This window comes from Eutrigla gurnardus (assembly GCF_963514095.1).
Source record: "Eutrigla gurnardus genome assembly, chromosome: 8".
Taxonomy (NCBI): Eukaryota; Metazoa; Chordata; class Actinopteri; order Perciformes; family Triglidae; genus Eutrigla; species Eutrigla gurnardus.
The window spans coordinates 20,958,926-20,976,048 of record NC_139922.1 but is presented as its reverse complement, the minus strand read 5'-3'; the positions used below and the strand labels follow the sequence as shown (position 1 = coordinate 20,976,048).

Here is a 17,123-nt window from a genome sequence, read left to right as displayed (position 1 = left end):
ATACCTCACTGGCTTCTTGTATTAAAACATAATGTCTTTTTGCGTTTTCCCCATTTCTTCATTTTTTATTCCACTGAACAAAAGTAAGATCTGTTGCCATGGTGATTTCAATTACTTTCAAGAATAAAGAATTTTGCAACAAATATGTTGTGCAGTGGTTAGGTTAATTGTTTTTTTTTTAACCTACTGCCTTTACTTTTGCTTCAGCTGTTTACAAAGATTGCATTGTTTCTGCAAAGGATGTAACTGCATGAGGAGCATAATATAGAAGTAAAGGGCTTACAGTCAGGATGAAATGGAAAATGCATTATCAACCCTTTTTAGATGATCACATCTCCAGGCATATTGTGTAAATATTTAACAGTATGCGTACAAAAGAATCACTGTCTTTTTATTTTGATACTAAAATCCAATTATCTTCTCTCCAGGTAAAACAAAATATGACATGCTTACTTAGGCTATTAACAACCAGTTTCTACAAATATGAAATGACATCCATCCATCAATCTGCATAGTACAAGTACAGACTCAGCCCATTTTTAGTGCTCTAATCAAATACAACGGATTTGACTTAAATCCCTGTTGTAACTGTAAACTGCTGAAATATTCTGTTTCACCGGGGAATACATCAGAGTACAGAAGCTAAAGACGCTCTCACTTCCGTTCCACTGGGACTTTTATTACTTATGAAAGTTGAGGCATGCCCAAAATTCAAGCACTTTTCACGATCCACATGTTTCTTTCATATCCAACGTTACCTCCGGCTTATCGCTCCATACATATAACCCTGTCTTCCTGTGCTGTGTGTCATCCCTCTCTACCAGCTGGAGGAGCTGCAGTGGCCAGATGGGGAGCAGGAGGTGCCCATCTCCGTGTGCAGTCTGCCCTGCAGAACCGGAGAGAGGAAGAAGAGGGTAAAGGGCATGCCGTGCTGCTGGCACTGTGAGCTCTGTGACGGCTACCAGTACCAGTACGACGAGACCTCCTGCAGACTGTGCGCCTACAACATGAGGCCCAATCCCAACAGGACCGCCTGCCAGCCCATCCCCATCGTCAAGCTGGAGTGGCACTCCCCGTGGGCCATCATCCCCGTCTTCCTGGCCATGCTCGGCATCATCGCCACCATCTTCGTCATGGCCACCTTCGTGCGCCACAACGACACGCCCATCGTGCGGGCGTCGGGCCGCGAGCTGAGCTACGTGCTGCTCACCGGCATCTTCCTGTGCTACATCATCACCTTCCTCATGATCGCCAAACCCGACGTGGCCGTGTGCGCCTTCAGGAGGATCTTCCTGGGCCTGGGCATGTGCATCAGCTACGCGGCGCTGCTCACCAAGACCAACCGCATCTACCGCATCTTCGAGCAGGGCAAGCAGACGGTCACGGCCCCGCGCTTCATCAGCCCCACCTCCCAGATCGCCATCACGTCCAGTCTGATCTGCGTGCAGCTCTTGGGCGTGCTGGTGTGGTTCGCCGTGGACCCTCCCAACACCATCGTCGACTACGATGAGCAGAAGACCATCAACCCCATGCTGGCCCGCGGCGTGCTGAAGTGCGACATCACGGACCTGCAGATCATCTGCTCGTTGGGCTACAGCATCCTGCTGATGGTGACCTGCACCATCTACGCCATCAAGACGAGGGATGTACCGGAAGACTTCAACGAAGCCAAACCCATTGGCTTCACCATGTACACCACTTGCATAGTCTGGCTGGCCTTCATCCCGATTTTCTTTGGCACAGCTCAGTCGGCAGAGAAGGTGAGTCATTTCCTTCTCTTTTGCTTTCTCTCTCTCTCTCTCTCTCTTTGTCGCCACCCGTCTCTCTTTCCGTCTCCCTCACAAATTGTCCCTTTCATTCTATCGGCCCCTGTTTTTTTTTTTTATCTTGTCCAAACACATGCACACACGCGCATATTTGTAGAAACACAAAATACAAAGGGTACATAAAGGGAGCGCCCACACACACGCACGCCAACAGTTGGTGACTGTATAAGTTATGAGTTCATTTTTCTTTTGATTTGGTATTCACGGGGCTCCGACGTGCACGGAAAGCCACACTAGGACCGCCACGGATAGAAATAGGCATAGAAAGGCGGAGGTTGATGTTAAACACCAGAATCCTGCAATGCCTGAGGAGGGATACGGGTCGGGCTGCCGGATGCTATTATCCAGATGCTATTATCGCAACTGTCACACCCTCGACTCGACATTTGCTATAATACCTCATGCGGGAGAGGGGAGACAGGTGGGTTGAGGAGGTTGGAGGAGGATGAAGAGGAGGAGGAAGGCCCGGGGAAATTGTGGGGTAAGTAGATGTTTGATTCAACACATTCCATCTCTGCGGCTGGGCTCCACTCAACAAAGCAACTGACATTGGGTGTTACTGGACTTGATTGAGAATATGACATTCTGACCCGACGCGCTGGTTATTGCTTATCTGGCGAGCGCCGGGCAGAATACAGACGCCTTCCTCGACGGACTCTTGAGCTCAGCGGGGCCCGTGTGTCCGAGACGCGTGGGAGGGGGAAGTTTTCCCACAGACAGAATATCAATGCTGACAGGAAAGTGTTACTCCTAACCTTTTCACAGGCACACCGTTCAATATCTGTCCTGCAAAAGCTACGGCGTGAGATGGATCAGGAACTGATTTTCCTCATCTCAATTTGCTGCTTATTTCATAGATGAATTACACCCTCAGCAGCGATTAGGAGTTCATTATGTTACTCTGGGCGACTAGCGAGGCAGTAATGTGTTTATCTTTCCCCTTTATGCAGTTAACTCTTTCTTCGCACCAGCTCCTGCTCTTACACTCGCCTGCAGTTCACACCGCAGCATCCTGGTCTAATAGACTTTGTGGGCGCAGTTCCTGCTCGCTCCCTAGCCACCGCAAGTGAGAAGTGCCTTCACATGTCTAGAATCTCCTTTGCAGAAGCTGCGGTGTATTTAAAGGGAAACGAGCCTACATTATTTGAGCTTACTCGGTACATGAACACACATTCCTCACTGACATCGGTGTCATCGGAGAGAGAGACGGAGCGTTTTAATAACATGATGTGATATCGTGGAATGGGGATCCATCGGAAAGCTATGCAGTATTTTGTTGGCAAGCCCTCGCCCACAACAGCAGCTTGCTCGCCAACAGCTACCGTTTCCCATCTTTATATGTATCAGTGCACCCCTGGTCGACAGGATGCTAACATAATCCTTTAACAAAACTGCAATCTGGTGGGAAATGTGGTTTTCACATTACGTGCTCTGTTTCTATAGATGAGATCAATGCTGTGTGTGTGCATGTTAATGAACTGCTGGAGGCTAAATGGGATATATTTAACTATGCCTTCGCTTCATAAGTGACTTGACCTGTTGTGTTTTTAAGCGTGCTGTAGCTAAAAACTAGCGTGGATTTGAATAATCGCTCTCACCCCGGGTTGTCTGATATTTAAGATTTATGATAACACCGTGAAGATTATGGTGCCAGCTGGCTGTGATAATCCAAAAAGATTCAGATTGCTGTCTGACCTTCTGTTGTTTTGTTGTATTTTACTGTCACAGAAGCTGTGGCTGTGAGTGGGATTTTTTAACTCAACACCAATTATATGCCCTTATTTTCTACACCTGCGACTCGCTGACCTTCTCCTTTGTTTTGCCCGTTCAGACTCATGTCGAGGGAAACCATGCGAAAAATGTTAACAGAAGATCAGAGAGCCACAGATCAACCCCCCCGCTGCCTCCCTGTGCACCTGCATGTGCTCAGTCAACTACTCCACACTCTTCACGTTAATGACTATAAGAGTCCCCAGCATCCAAATCCAGCTGTCCTCAGGCCTGGAGATCAGCGGACAAACTCCAGGCCTGCGTGTCACCATTCAAACACACCTTCGAACAATCAAACCCATAGAAATGTGCAAAAAAAAAAACAAAAAAAACTTTAAGAAGTCACACGTTTTTTAGTTTTTAGTTTTTTTTAACAACTTTTGCTGTCACCGAACACGAGAAGTCTCTTATTCTGTAACATCTTCGACTGCAATGCAGAATGTTTCTCACAGTTCAGAAGAATAGAACGACGATATCATGAAACAATTTATGTCAGGTGGAAGCGAACTAGACAGCGAATCCCCCCCCCCCCCCCCCCCCCCCCGTGTCACAGTCACGCATAAAGGAGAGCTTCATGTCACGAAAACGAACATACTACTTCAATACGTGTATGGAAACCACTTAGGTTCATGTAAGATGTCTCCCGCTCCCCCGAACCTTCTGGAAGAGAGACTGTGCTGCCAAGAATCATTAGTAATGACTAACTATACCCGGGGAGGAAAAACCTCTCATTCCAGCTTTCAGCAGGTAAAACGAGCATTTAAACTTCTAATCCTCTCTCTCTCTCTCTCTCTCTCTCTCTTCCAAACAACTCCGGTTGACGGAGACTTATTGTGGAGTCTTTTGAATAAAATAATGTAGAATTCTCCCGCCGATCAGTTGTTTCATGCCTGAAAGTTGAAACCCCGAGCATATTGCACCGGAGGCAGTCTGCAGGCAAAAAGCTAAAACCGGTCAAGTGTTATGGAAAGAAGGAAAAGTTGTCTGTTTAGGTTTGAAAATTAGATGTCGAAACATCTCTCAAGATGAAGAGGGATGTTCAGCATCTATTATTTATTAAGTGGGAGAGAGTGGTTGCTGGTTTACAACGTTCAGAGCCGGATCGGACGAAAACCCTTAATGGAGAAAATCAATACGTGCAGGTAACTTTATTGGCAAAAATGTGATGCAAAAAATGATTTATGTAGCACCATCAGATGGTATTTACCAAAAGGTAATTAAAGCAGCTGGCTTTTATGTAAACATTGCCAATATGCAAATTAAAATGGCATGCAATTTGATTCAGCGGCGTGAAATTATCATATCAGCCGTATCATTTTTACAAAACATGCCACACGCACAGACTGCATGTATTGTTCAGTGTGACGCACGCAGCAGTGATGTTGCTGTGACACGCCTCCCCGCTGCCAACATGAAATCTTCCCTTACAGGTGGGAGGAAATCCATTCCTGTAATGTAACCCGCTCCTTGGCAACTGAACTATCTCTCTATTATAGCTCTGCTTTAATTTGAAAGAGATGAACAATTAGTAACATAATAAGACCCTTTATTAGACTTCACCTCATGAAGATCATGCTTGTTATTTATTTTTTACTTTATGGTTTGAAGTCACAGTGCTCATTAGTAGACACTTCTGTGGATTTTCAGCATGGCAGCTGTGAAGACGGCTACATACTTGATTGCCTTTACCCAAATACATTTTAAATGATGGTTGTTGGCAGAGCGTTGTGTGTGAGCTGCTCTCACTGAAAGCGCTGACTGTCCAAAGGCCGTCCTCCTCATAGGTATTATACAATCCCCGCTTGCCACGGATCTAGTCCACTGCTTTGTGCTTAATAAAATTGAATGATTTGAGCAATTAAAGTTTTGATACATAACTGCCAAAATGTTCCGACGGAGTTATCGCTGACACAAAGCTGCGTTTCCTCCCCGTAGGAAAAGCAGAATGTTTGTGAGAACGGTGGTTTCTGCAGAAAGTCAAAGAAATGTATTTTTTTTCATCAGCTTATTGTCATCACCTCTCCCCAAACATCGCCGGTCATTTCTTAAGTTAGATTCATGTTTAAAGGGGCGATACGGGAGAGATCATTCTGTCAGACTTTACAACGCTGCTCTTTGCACAGAACATTAAATAACACTTGACTCATTTGGAAAAGCACAGTGTAAATCTATCCATCCATTTATGGCGAGTCAGTTCCGGCTGTGATGAACGAGGCGTGATGAATGCAGGCCCTGATTGGATGAACAAACATCACCACGGCGACTGGTGTCGACCGTGTATTACAACCGATCGCGTCGAGGAAACGTAAATAGCGACATCCCGGGATTGCTTGGATTATTGATGACCTGTTCTGACACATGAAGAGGAGCTGTTACGTGTCACAGCCGGTTTACGCTGAAGCCCAGGAAGTGTGGCGTCAGAATGAGGGGAAGACACGTCCACAATACGGCACAAAGCCAGACAGTTACTCATGATAGGAGCCCGCCGAGAAAGTAGGCCACCCAACACATCGAGACATCCAGGTAGTTGAGAGGAGCCCGCAAATCCCCCGGATCCATTATCGAAGGCATTCTCTTACAGGGCAGAGAGCATCCTAATTGTCACTTACTGACTCAAGTCCTTATCGCTGTGTGCATTTATAGTACTCCACCATACCCGGCTAAATTGCCCCGCAGTAAGTATATCCCTGGTGGGTGTAATTATGAGGATTACCCTCAACAGCTTTTTTTTTTTCTTTTCTTTTTTTTTGTCTAAATGGAAGACGTGTCGTTTCTCGTGGCAGGATGTCGGCGTTCGGCTTGTCAATGAGATTCAGAAAATTCAGAAGCAAAAACCGGTTTGATTTGATTCTTGATGAGGAACGTTAATAAATCATTACCGCGGCTAAAAATAGAGCGTTGCCAAGCAGTTGTGAAAATTACTTCATGTATTTATTTATGTTAAAGCAACAGGAATTAATTATGAATGCGCTGTGACAGGCTAAACATTAGAGTGGTGGGTGAGAGGGGCTACGGAAATTGGGTCAAGCTCATCGAGAGGCACAATGGGGAAAACCCCGTCTGGAAAGAGGATTCGGTGCGTTTGTGCTCACATGTAGCTGCGTTAGAAGGAGTGAGAGCCTTAACGTCTTCACATTGTGTGTGTGTGTGTGTGTGTGTGTGTTTTCTTGTGTGCGACCAGTATGAGTAAGCACCTAATACTTATTGTGTACCGAGTCAACTCTCCAGCATGGTCAATAAATCAGTTGGGGTAGGGTCAGCGTCGTGGCATGGAAGGATCCAGAATCTCATTAAAGGCTTATTCAAGCCGTGTTTAGTTGCGAGCGCCAAACTCTGTGGCGTTGCTATGGATACAGACAGGTTACCAGCTACCAAACGTGGGCTCAGGACGGATCCTCTCTGGCGATTACATTTGACGCGTGTCCTCTTTTGATGGGGTGCCCCAATATCGAATCACAAACGCTGCAAATACACAGACAGGGGACTAGAATAACCCCCCCCCCCCCCCCCTCCCATCTTAGAGTGGCACAGAAGAGGAGCATTGTGATATTCATGCAGTTATTAATGCATGGTGCATCAGCCAGATTACTGCCTCTGATGCTGCTTCACACAGAAACAGCAGAGGATGGAGAGCCGTGTTGATGATATCAGCCGTCTGAATGATTGTTGGAGATCTGGAAAGGCAAAGGCGACACCGGCATGTTAATGAGTCCCGTCTCGCGTGAACGAAATCACCATCAGTCGTGCTATTTACTTACCAAGAAAAAACTGTATGCAAATGGTGACATTTTCTTCTTCTGACTGAGTCACCGAGCATCTCGGCGCTCTGCAGATAAACTCTGGTGGCTAATGTGTTTACGATTGTTTCCCCTCCCTGTTGCCGTCACCGGCGGCCGCCAGCATAAAAGTGACATCTGATGCTTTTCAAGTGCTGTAGATTAGCGAGGGGGCGCGTTGGTGATCTGCTCTTGAAACAATAATGTCCCCTCTTGTAGTCTTTCTTTCTCCTCCCAGACCCTTAAATAAAAATAGGCTCTTGCGTGCCAAATTACCGGCTTCAGTGCCTCTTAGTGAAATCACCTTTTGATGAAGCTATAAAACTGGCGTTAACATACATCTGGGTCACGTAAGCTGGTAATTACAGCATTTGAATGCGAGAGGCATTGCATAAGGAACGCGATGGAGAAACCTACCTGTGTTGGGCTCACATGAATGGAAATCGTGTGAATGATCTCACCACTTAATGCAGTGAGAGCCTTTTTTTCGAGGGCTGCACGCCACTGTGTGCAGAGCTGCAGCAAAACAAATTCTCACTGTTGTTCTGAGCCCAAGGATTTCACGGTGAAACGCTACAGGGACTACCGGCGGGCTGTAGATTGGTCTGATGAATGCTTGAGTGGTAAGATAAAAGATTTGATGCGAGGGGGAAAGGAAAGGTGACTGAGTGTAGTCTATCAATCTAGTGGAGGGTCCCGGGTGGACGGGCAGCGAGAGAGGAGGCCGTGTGAGGACATTTTTGATAAAGTCGTTGGTGATGCTTCTGCTGTTGTCATTAATACGCTTGAACCGTCTTCGACCCAGTAGCTGCAGGTCAGGCTTTAATAAACGCTGCTAGATTTTGTTACAGTACGCATGGCTGCCGCTCTCCCGACAGCTACACACAGCAAACCCCCCACAGCACCTCGGTGTGTCAGATTATCAAAGGGAAAGTGTTGTTGGTGGATGGATTTATCAGAAGGTTTTGTGGTTTATTAGTCAAGCAAACATCCTATAATGATACAGGCCCGTAACAGATGAGTTCCTCTCATCTCAGGATTGGGGAAAGACGACCAATGAACTTCTTTCACTAGATGCTCATATTGTGTTATCAGGCGATGGTTATTATTAGGTTTCGCTTCATCACTGTTCTCAACAGGGTCACTGTTCCGTAATTTGCCACAGATGTTAAGCAATCATATCTGTCTTGTCGCTCATTTTTCTTGACACGGTTTAAAGCTTCGTGTGTTTCTGCCTCATAGGACCAAAATCTCACAGAAAGGAGCTGCATATTTATATTGTGTTGGTTGCTTATTCTCTCCTGTGTTAAAATCCCTCTTTTTTTTTTTCCTTTTCCAGCTGTACATTCAGACAACCACCCTGACCATCTCCATGAACCTCAGTGCCTCGGTAGCACTGGGCATGCTCTACATGCCCAAGGTGTACATCATTATCTTCCACCCTGAGATGAACGTGCAGAAGAGGAAGCGTAGCTTCAAGGCCGTGGTCACAGCTGCCACCATGTCATCGCGTCTGTCCCAGAAGCCCAACGAGAGACCCAACGGAGAAGCTAAGACTGAACTGTGTGAGAACCCCGCTGCTGACCCCATGAGTAAGTACGATAAGATAGACTTTATTGTCTCCAAGGGGAAAGTTTTCTTGGTTTATTCGTGCTGCACTCTCTAATGTATATTACTATAAAGCGTATTTTCTGGTACGTCAATAAATAAGCCTATTTTTAAATACTCTGTGAACTACGTTGGGTAATCATTAAGAACAAAACTGCAATGTTATTCCCTTTTAAATATTTCACATCCCATTTTCGGAGAAATTTGGGTCAGTATCAGCTTTAGACGACGTCATTTTCTATCACAATATCTCGTAAAATCACACAATATGACTACTTTTGAAAAACGATCAATTATCATATTGAATAATGGCCTTGCCCTACGACATACAGCTGCAGAAACCTGCAACCCACAGCCAAAAATATTTTGAAAATGGCTGAAAACACCTTCTACTGCTGTAAATCAGCCCTAACATTTCGAGGCCAATTCCATTTGTTACTAATTTACATCACAAAATGAAAAAATGTTAAAGCCCCTTTAATCAAGACCTCACTCCTCCCCTCCCCCCACCCAGCGTCTTATCGGTTTGTGTAGCATTAAAACACAGCTCAAGTCTGTTCTGTGCTTTCTTTGGACTGGAAATGGAGCTCTCAGCACATCAGCAACATCTGGCGACTCAGTGTTAATCTGGCGATAGCAATGTGCTCTCCTATGCTGTGAATGAAGTTTAATTTTTCTCATTTAGCATCTGGCTAGTTAGCTAGCTCACATTGGGTGGCCATTTCCACCATGCTTTCATGCTGACGTTACAGCGGGTTCAGAGAATAAGCGGTGGATTCACGTCTCACCCCCTTTCCCCTCCCTTTTGTTGCCTTTTTATAGGTTCAACAGTGGTTTAGTGCAGGCTCAACCTGGGGGGCTACACTGATTAAAATGTATTAAAGCCATGGATTTCATATCAACTGTTTCTGGGTTGGAGTGGGCACAGTCCCTCCATGTATGTGAGTTATTAACGCTTATATAGAGATCGGGGGGTTCGACAGACCAGAGTCAGGAGTTGAGATGGACATGTATCTCCCCTCCATGGGGGCTTAGAGGGGTTTTAAATCCTTTTTCACAAGAAGGGCGAATGAGATGTCTCCCTCCCTCTCTCTCTCTTCCACATATTTCATTTCTTATACTAGAAGGTTCAATTCCAGCAATTTAATTGGTTGGCTACTTGGGTAAAAAGAAAGTGTAAAGTCCTATAGAACGGAGCCGGTTATCGCAGGTTCCTGATGAACTGTGAGACCTTTAGCTGAAGGGTGAGCGAACGAGTGATAGAAGATGGGGAGGGCTTTGTCGCCGGGAATGGAAGGAGATAATCTGACTCTGTGTTACTCATAGCAGCCTTCATCTGAAACAGCAAGCATGATCCTGTTAGCAAAGATAATACTGGGTATTAGTACGTGAGTGGGGAAGCCTACATTCTTCTATCGTTAGCTGATATAGCATTTGTTTGGGCTGATAAACACAGACACTCTTAAAAAAAAAAAAAAAAACGCAAAAGCTGGAATTTAGACCAACGTTGCCATGGAAGCCCTTTGCTCTTCTCGAGTTGTCAGGACGGAAACAGATGATTGACAGCTCATGCAAATCACACATCGCAGTCCCCGAATTCCTGCTCTCCCGCAGCAACGCTAATTACACAGAGCCATCGTGGCACCCACAGGTGCACCGGAAACCTCAGCCCCTCTTTGAATTACGCCAGCGAGATGACAGATTTTTTTTTTTCCAAACACCCAAACGTTTGAAACACTCATCTGTCAGGGAACTCACATCTGTGTGTGTGTGTGTGTGTGTGTCTCTGTGTGAGTTACGCTACATATAAATGCGAGAGCTGATGCAAGTGCATCAGGGGATGAGGAACATATCCTTGCCTGCACACATGTGGCTCAATGAGCAAATGCACTCCGCAGCGAGGGTGAAACCTCAACATCTGTCGCAGCGGCGCATCGAAAGTCCCCGAGCAAGGCACGCGGCCGCGGTGCAGAGGCCCTTCCCAAAAGTGCACAGTGTGTCTCTCACCTTCTGTCTCTCCTACACCAATGTCTTCTCGCTTCACGCCGCTCCCTCACAGCACTCTCTCCCCCCCATGCCCTTCTTTTTTTAGCTGTAGACGAAGTGACATTTATTAATGGCGAATTTATGTGCATGACCGCCCCGAAACCTGAGCTGTGCCTCGACCATCCCTGGAGACTGACCGTCAATTCCTGTAACCATCAGAGCGCCAAATACCTCCCTTTCAGGGCCCATCAGCACTGCGTGTGATGACTCGGAGTGATTTATGGGATTAAGAGCATTAGCAGTTCTGCAGATTTACACTGGCACTGAAACAGTGTCATGTCTTCACGAGGACGCCTCTAGAAGACATTTCAAATGCTTCCGCTGTCCTGTTTTGTTTGTTTTCCCGGTATGGATCAACCCGACAGGCATGCGTGGATTGGATTTGATGCTTTTCAGATCAATTTCATTTCATTAACAATACATACTGGGGGAGGGAAACGGAGCCCAACCGCAGAACAAAATACAAGAAAAGTTGTGGGATGAATAATAAGCTATCGATATTAAAAATTAAGATGGTAGCGTAGGGAGACATCTCAATCCCAGACAAGTAAACACACACACACACAAACAGCATCTAGCTGAAAAAACCCAACAACACTGTTGTACATTCACTAATGTTTTATTCATCACACTTGCTGGCCAAGATTACAAAATGCAGCTGTAAAGAAATGGTGCGACTTTAATTGCATAGCCCATGGGAGCTGGTCGCCATAGCAACATTAAAGCAGTAGAATGAGGATTTATAGCAATGTCTGTGATTAAGACAATGCACTCGTCTTTTCCCAACACAAAGAGCATGCACACGCACACACACACACACAAGCGCGTTGGTCCACTGACTAGAGCCACATTGTCCTCGTCACCGATGGCGCCCTCAAACGGCCTTTCGCAGGAGTCATGGCGAGCCAGAGAAAGCTTCGGGCTGAAGGTTTGAAACTGGAATCAGTTCTCATAACGATGTAGACACACAGGAGGACACACACACGCAGCGCCTAGGCACTCAGCCACATTCTGATATGTTTCCATGGCAATGCATGCTGGGATCACATTGCATGCCCTAGCATTTGTTCGGCGCTCACTGTGTGTGTGTGTGTGCGTGTGTGCGTGTGTGTGTGTGTGTGTGTGTTACCACTAGTTAACATCTGAAAATAGAAACTAAGGCTGTACACGGGGGCATTGCGAGTTGAAATGATACAGTGGGCCAGAAAATATTGCAACTGATTGCACACAGCTGGTGATATGAATGCACAGCACAGTAGGATGAGTTTACCGAAGCAGATTTCTTTTTCCTTTTTTCTTCTTAGCAGCACTCAAATTAAATCTCTTTTTTTTCCCTGCTCTGTTCTCAGGTCAAGCAACCAAGAAAACATATGTGAGTTACAACAACCTCAGGATCTGATCTGCTTGAAAAACGAATGCCGTTTGTCCTTTTATCCGTGATTTTGAAAAAAAAGGGAAGGGAGCTCGTGACGAACAGAGACAGGAGAGCGAGCGCAGGCATCGCAGCACCACCTGCAGTACCGCTGCACTCCAGGAATGTGGATAGCATCCAACCTGCATCCAGACATTAGACACGAGTCCTGACAGAGACTAGCTGTAGGCCGGCGTGGGCCGGGTCGGCCTTGCCCTCCAAACCGTAGGTTTTAAACTTGTGTTGTGCCCCCCCTCCCCCTCCGCTCTGACAGAAAACAACTTGCCTGCTAAAAGGGGTCACTGTGAACGAGGACAAACCGAGAGATGGAGAGAGAAAAGAAAAAAAAGGACAGTGGATCTGCTTTCAAGATATTTTCTTTTAAAATGTCATTAAAGCCATATTCTCTTGGGGTTCCCATTAATCTGATTTCTGTTTTGTATTGTTTAAGTGATTTTCTTCTGTGCCTCTCATTTTTCTTGCAGTTGATTTAATTACCTTGAACAGCAAACTCTGCCGCACGCAGTACTTTGTTTTACTGAAATCAACTCAAATCAGTCCCCGACGATTATTGCGTTACACTGATGGGCATTGTGAGTATATTTTTTTTGTAAATATTTTGAGAGTATTTTCATGTTTGGAGTACAAAAATAGATATCCAGTCTTTGTTCAATTGGATTTGGATGGTTATGAAAAAGCACCACAAAGTGTTCACTTTGCATGTGCCAATGTGTCTGTTCTATTTGATGTAAACAAAAACAAAAAAAAAGCAGAAAAAGAGAAATAAATTCTGAAAAAAGATGATACGCTTCAGCATCCTTCTGCCGTTTGTTTTCTTTACCTGACCTGAGCTGCATTAAAAGGACAGAATATGGCTTTAATCTGTTGTTGGACTACCCCCCCCCCCCCCCCCCCCTTCCTGTATCTGCAAGCATGTTTGTTTTCTAGAGTTTCGTACTTGGGTACATTATGCCTAATTATGGTGTGGGAAACGTCAATATCAAAGCAATCATGCAAGTATGTTGTGATGTCTGTCAAATTCTGAAGATGTAATAAAAAAATAATTTTGTTATCTTTTATACAATCGAACCAGACAGCATATCATAGTTATTTCCGTTGTTAAACTGCTGTACGAACACGTACAGCAAGCGTACAGCCGTGTTGTTTATGGCGCTCTGTAGACTGATGAAATGTCATGTGCCCGTTTGCCGACTCGGGGCACATCAGCGAGCTCACTGAGCGGCGGCGTCATGCGGAGGAGAGGATTTCCACCAGCTGACTCCCTGAGCTCACCCTTTGCTCTTTTCTGTCACATCCGGTGTTTCTCTCCCGCTGATGCTCCTTTCAAGTCCCCCCCCCCCCCCCCCCCATCCACCCCCCCCACAAACACACACATTAATGTGAATAATCTAACACATCAGATCAATTTGTCCTGCTGATAGCCGAGCCTTTTACGAGCTAACCGCTCTTTATTCCCGCCTGCAAGCATAATATAGTTATATTCAATATTGATTATTACATAAAAACATGAATAGGCCACGCATGAGAGGCTTCTGTTTCTCCGTCCAGGCTGTTACGTGGGGAAGTAATCATGACCAAGAGGATGCTGCCGTGTGTGTGTGAGGGAGGTAGTGGGGATGAAACCCACACAGGTTTTCTGTTGTTACTCTTTTCATTTGTCTGCCATCTCTCTTAGCTCCTGTGGGACCAGATGGTCTTTACTTCTCATACGCACAGTCTGTCATTTTCTGTTGCACACAGCCAAGAAAAATCCCACTTATGTCCAATTAAGACTACCCTCTCCCTCCGCCAAATTAATTGCCTGTGTCAGTGTCTGTGTGCAAGTAATCAGCAGGGGCTGAACGGAGTTTAGATCCACGGCTCAGCAAAAAAAGAGTCCTATGTGTGGATGTTGATTTCAAGCCAAAACTTTAACTTAAATGTGGCATTATGCAAGTGTGTGTTTTCTTTTTTTAAACCAGAATAGTGTAAAGTATGGTTTACTCCGAGCTCGCGGGGCTCCTACGTGGCGGCCCACCTGCTCAGTGTGCACCTGCTCTGTAGGCAGCAGTTTCCTGGGAAAACATCAAAGAGAGGAAACTAATCATGGCGGACTGGAAGCGAGGCGGACTCCACCACGAGGATGCAACTTTCTCACCTCTGCCTGTCAATCACATTATTATGAGTGGATGGATTGTAAAATGTACACCGGCTTTCCAGGAGGTTCTGAGACTCCAATAGAATGGGATTCAAACTTTACTCCTGTTGTCATGTACATACATTTGCATACATGAAATATGACCTCTGGTTACCCAACCCTAAGCCTGTAGGAGCAGTGAGCTGTTATAAGACTATATAACAAGATATTGTTGAGTTTTACAAAGTTATTTTTTGGGGATGCTTTAACTGTCATATTGGAGAGAAAGCAGGCATCTCTTAAACCAGGCAACTCCCACCAGAACAATCCAGATTGATAAATGGCTCTACTGTTAAGAGGAAGAATATTTCTGATTTAGGGGTGAACTGTGCCTTTAGGAGCTGTCTCGTTATAAAGTTGTCAGACGTGTTTTTACCGTGTAAGAATTGCACAAAACTCTGCGTGACCCAATTTGGATGACAAGGGAACACCGCTGCTACGCGATGCACGCCTCGCGTGACATGGAAAAGTCGCGGCGGCGAACGCCGAGACTTTCTTCCATCATGAGTCTTCATGTCACTCTGGTCCAGCTCTTGCTTTTGAAGAAAGCCTTCCTTATCTTGTCAGAGCTCCTGATGCGCTCTTTCACAGACAATTTACCGATGCGGAGTCTAGATTAGCTCTGTTTCATGGCTCCTGGGCTCTGGGCTCCCCTATCTCTCCATAAATGTCCAATTATCCAACTGCAGCCAGAGTGAAACCTTATCTGCTTCCCGTCAGTGACCGACTGTGGCCTGATGCAAACACAGGATGGACGAAGATGCTCTTCTTACTTTTCCTTTCCTCCTCCTCCTCTTCCCGCCTGCTGCATCATATACTCAAATCCTCCTCATGATGCTGTTTGTTTATCTCCTTTTTTTTTTCCCCCTCTGAAGAAACCAGGCCAGTTGCTGTTACCAGCACATAGTGGCATTGAGATTTCATAATTAGTGCTCCAGTAAGAGCATCGGTTAGACGTGAATCATAACATCCGCATCCTCTTCATAGCCACTAATTAGCATCTAAAGGGAGATCACGAGTGCATTTTGTCAACAGGCTTTGCCTGTTTTGTATGCTTTACTGTGAGTGATCCACGGGCTACATTTGTGTGGGAGGGTCACCGGGTGCCGGTTCTTATCTGCCGGTCCTCAGACCTTCTCCTTGCTCTGCTCAGGCTGCACAGTGAGTGTGTTTGTCACGGCGCTATATTGCATTTTTAATCAGCGGAAGAGACCAGGCATCATTCTCATCACATTAGTGTCTCCTGGTATTTATTCCTCCTTCTCTCACCGCTTTTACCCCTGGGGGAGGGGGGGAGGAGGGGGGGGGGAGTTGAGTGGGTGGAGAGAATACATTTGAATTTGCTCATTTGACAGTCGTTGCAGATATGGATTCTGACAGTACACAATTAGCTCAGTCACCTCCTTTATCTTCACTCATCTTTGGCTGGGGGATTGAGACTGTGTTGCCTCCACCGTGATAACTGTAATACCTCTCTCGCTGTCGCACCATCCCATCCCTAAGGTATCCAAACTTTTGGATACCTTATTTATCATTATCATCATTAAATGACACATCTGACGTCATGGGTTTTAATTGACTGCTGTGCATCTGTGTTACTGACGAATGCTCTGCAGAATTCCAAAGCCGAGTGGGTGCACTAATCCCCTGCTTTCCCCCCAATTTCTCCTGTCAGGGAAAAAAAGAAAAGAAAAAGCATTCATTCACAGAGAAAGCACTAGCATACATCTTGTGAATATGTTGCATATTTGTTATAGGCTGCATTAACAGACGCATCTCACTTCTAGATGGCTTGTATAAAATAAATTGGTACATTTTTAGCATCCAATCACAAGCTCGGGTTGGCGGCACCAACGGGAGCCAACAGCGTTTAAAGCAAAGACACATCATCTGCGGCGTAAACGGGAGTTGACAGAGATAAGTGCTGGCTGGCTGTGAAATTTAACTAGAAAGCTAAGCCCTTGATTTCAAGGAGCACAGCATAAACAATGCATTTCCACATCCCACACAGATCACTGTTATTTCAGAGAAAAGTACATGCCTAAAGAGAAACCAAAATCCTGAAATGGAAATGAATAGTTGAGGGGAGAGTGATGGAAATCCACATCAGACCGAGATGAAATTGCAGAACTCGGAAGGTGCAGGGAAGGGATCACACAGCACAAGCGCTGGCTTGTTTGGGAGTGACAGCTGTCTGATGTTTGGCTTTCATTCAGCCTTCTGAAGACGGATCCTTAATTCAGAAATCCTCCACATGAATCCACCTTTTTAAAAGCTGCGAGAATTTGCTTTGGGCACCGTGCGGTTAAATGATTATAAATCACTTCAAAGTGTGAATTATAGTCTTGCCAAGCACGCTACATTGCCGAGGATTGTGTGTCTCATTTTTCAGCGTGGAGCACACTCCATTTGATTAAACTCTACCCAAAGGCTGCATCAATTATGTATCTTCACAATGGAGTTAATGGACTGCAATAACAGTTGAAGAT

The 17,123-nt window shown here is 45.5% G+C and overlaps 1 protein-coding gene across 2 annotated transcripts in view; it reads left to right on the top strand.

Annotated features, from left to right (window-relative positions):
- LOC311017364 (metabotropic glutamate receptor 7-like) overlaps positions 1 to 12,770 on the top strand; it is a 60,948-nt gene extending 48,178 nt beyond the window's left edge. Inside the window, exons 8-10 of one of the 2 annotated variants that reach the window (XM_084015638.1) lie at positions 825 to 1,760; positions 8,712 to 8,968; positions 12,486 to 12,770. In XM_084015638.1, coding sequence (XP_083871764.1) covers positions 825 to 1,760; positions 8,712 to 8,968; positions 12,486 to 12,597 — 1,305 coding nt within the window. In that variant the 3' untranslated portion in view covers positions 12,598 to 12,770. Of the gene's footprint in view, positions 1 to 824; positions 1,761 to 8,711; positions 8,969 to 12,375 lie in introns of both variants that reach the window. The other variant, XM_084015637.1, reaches the window with a different exon arrangement.
- The last annotated feature ends 4,353 nt before the right edge of the window (positions 12,771 to 17,123 follow it).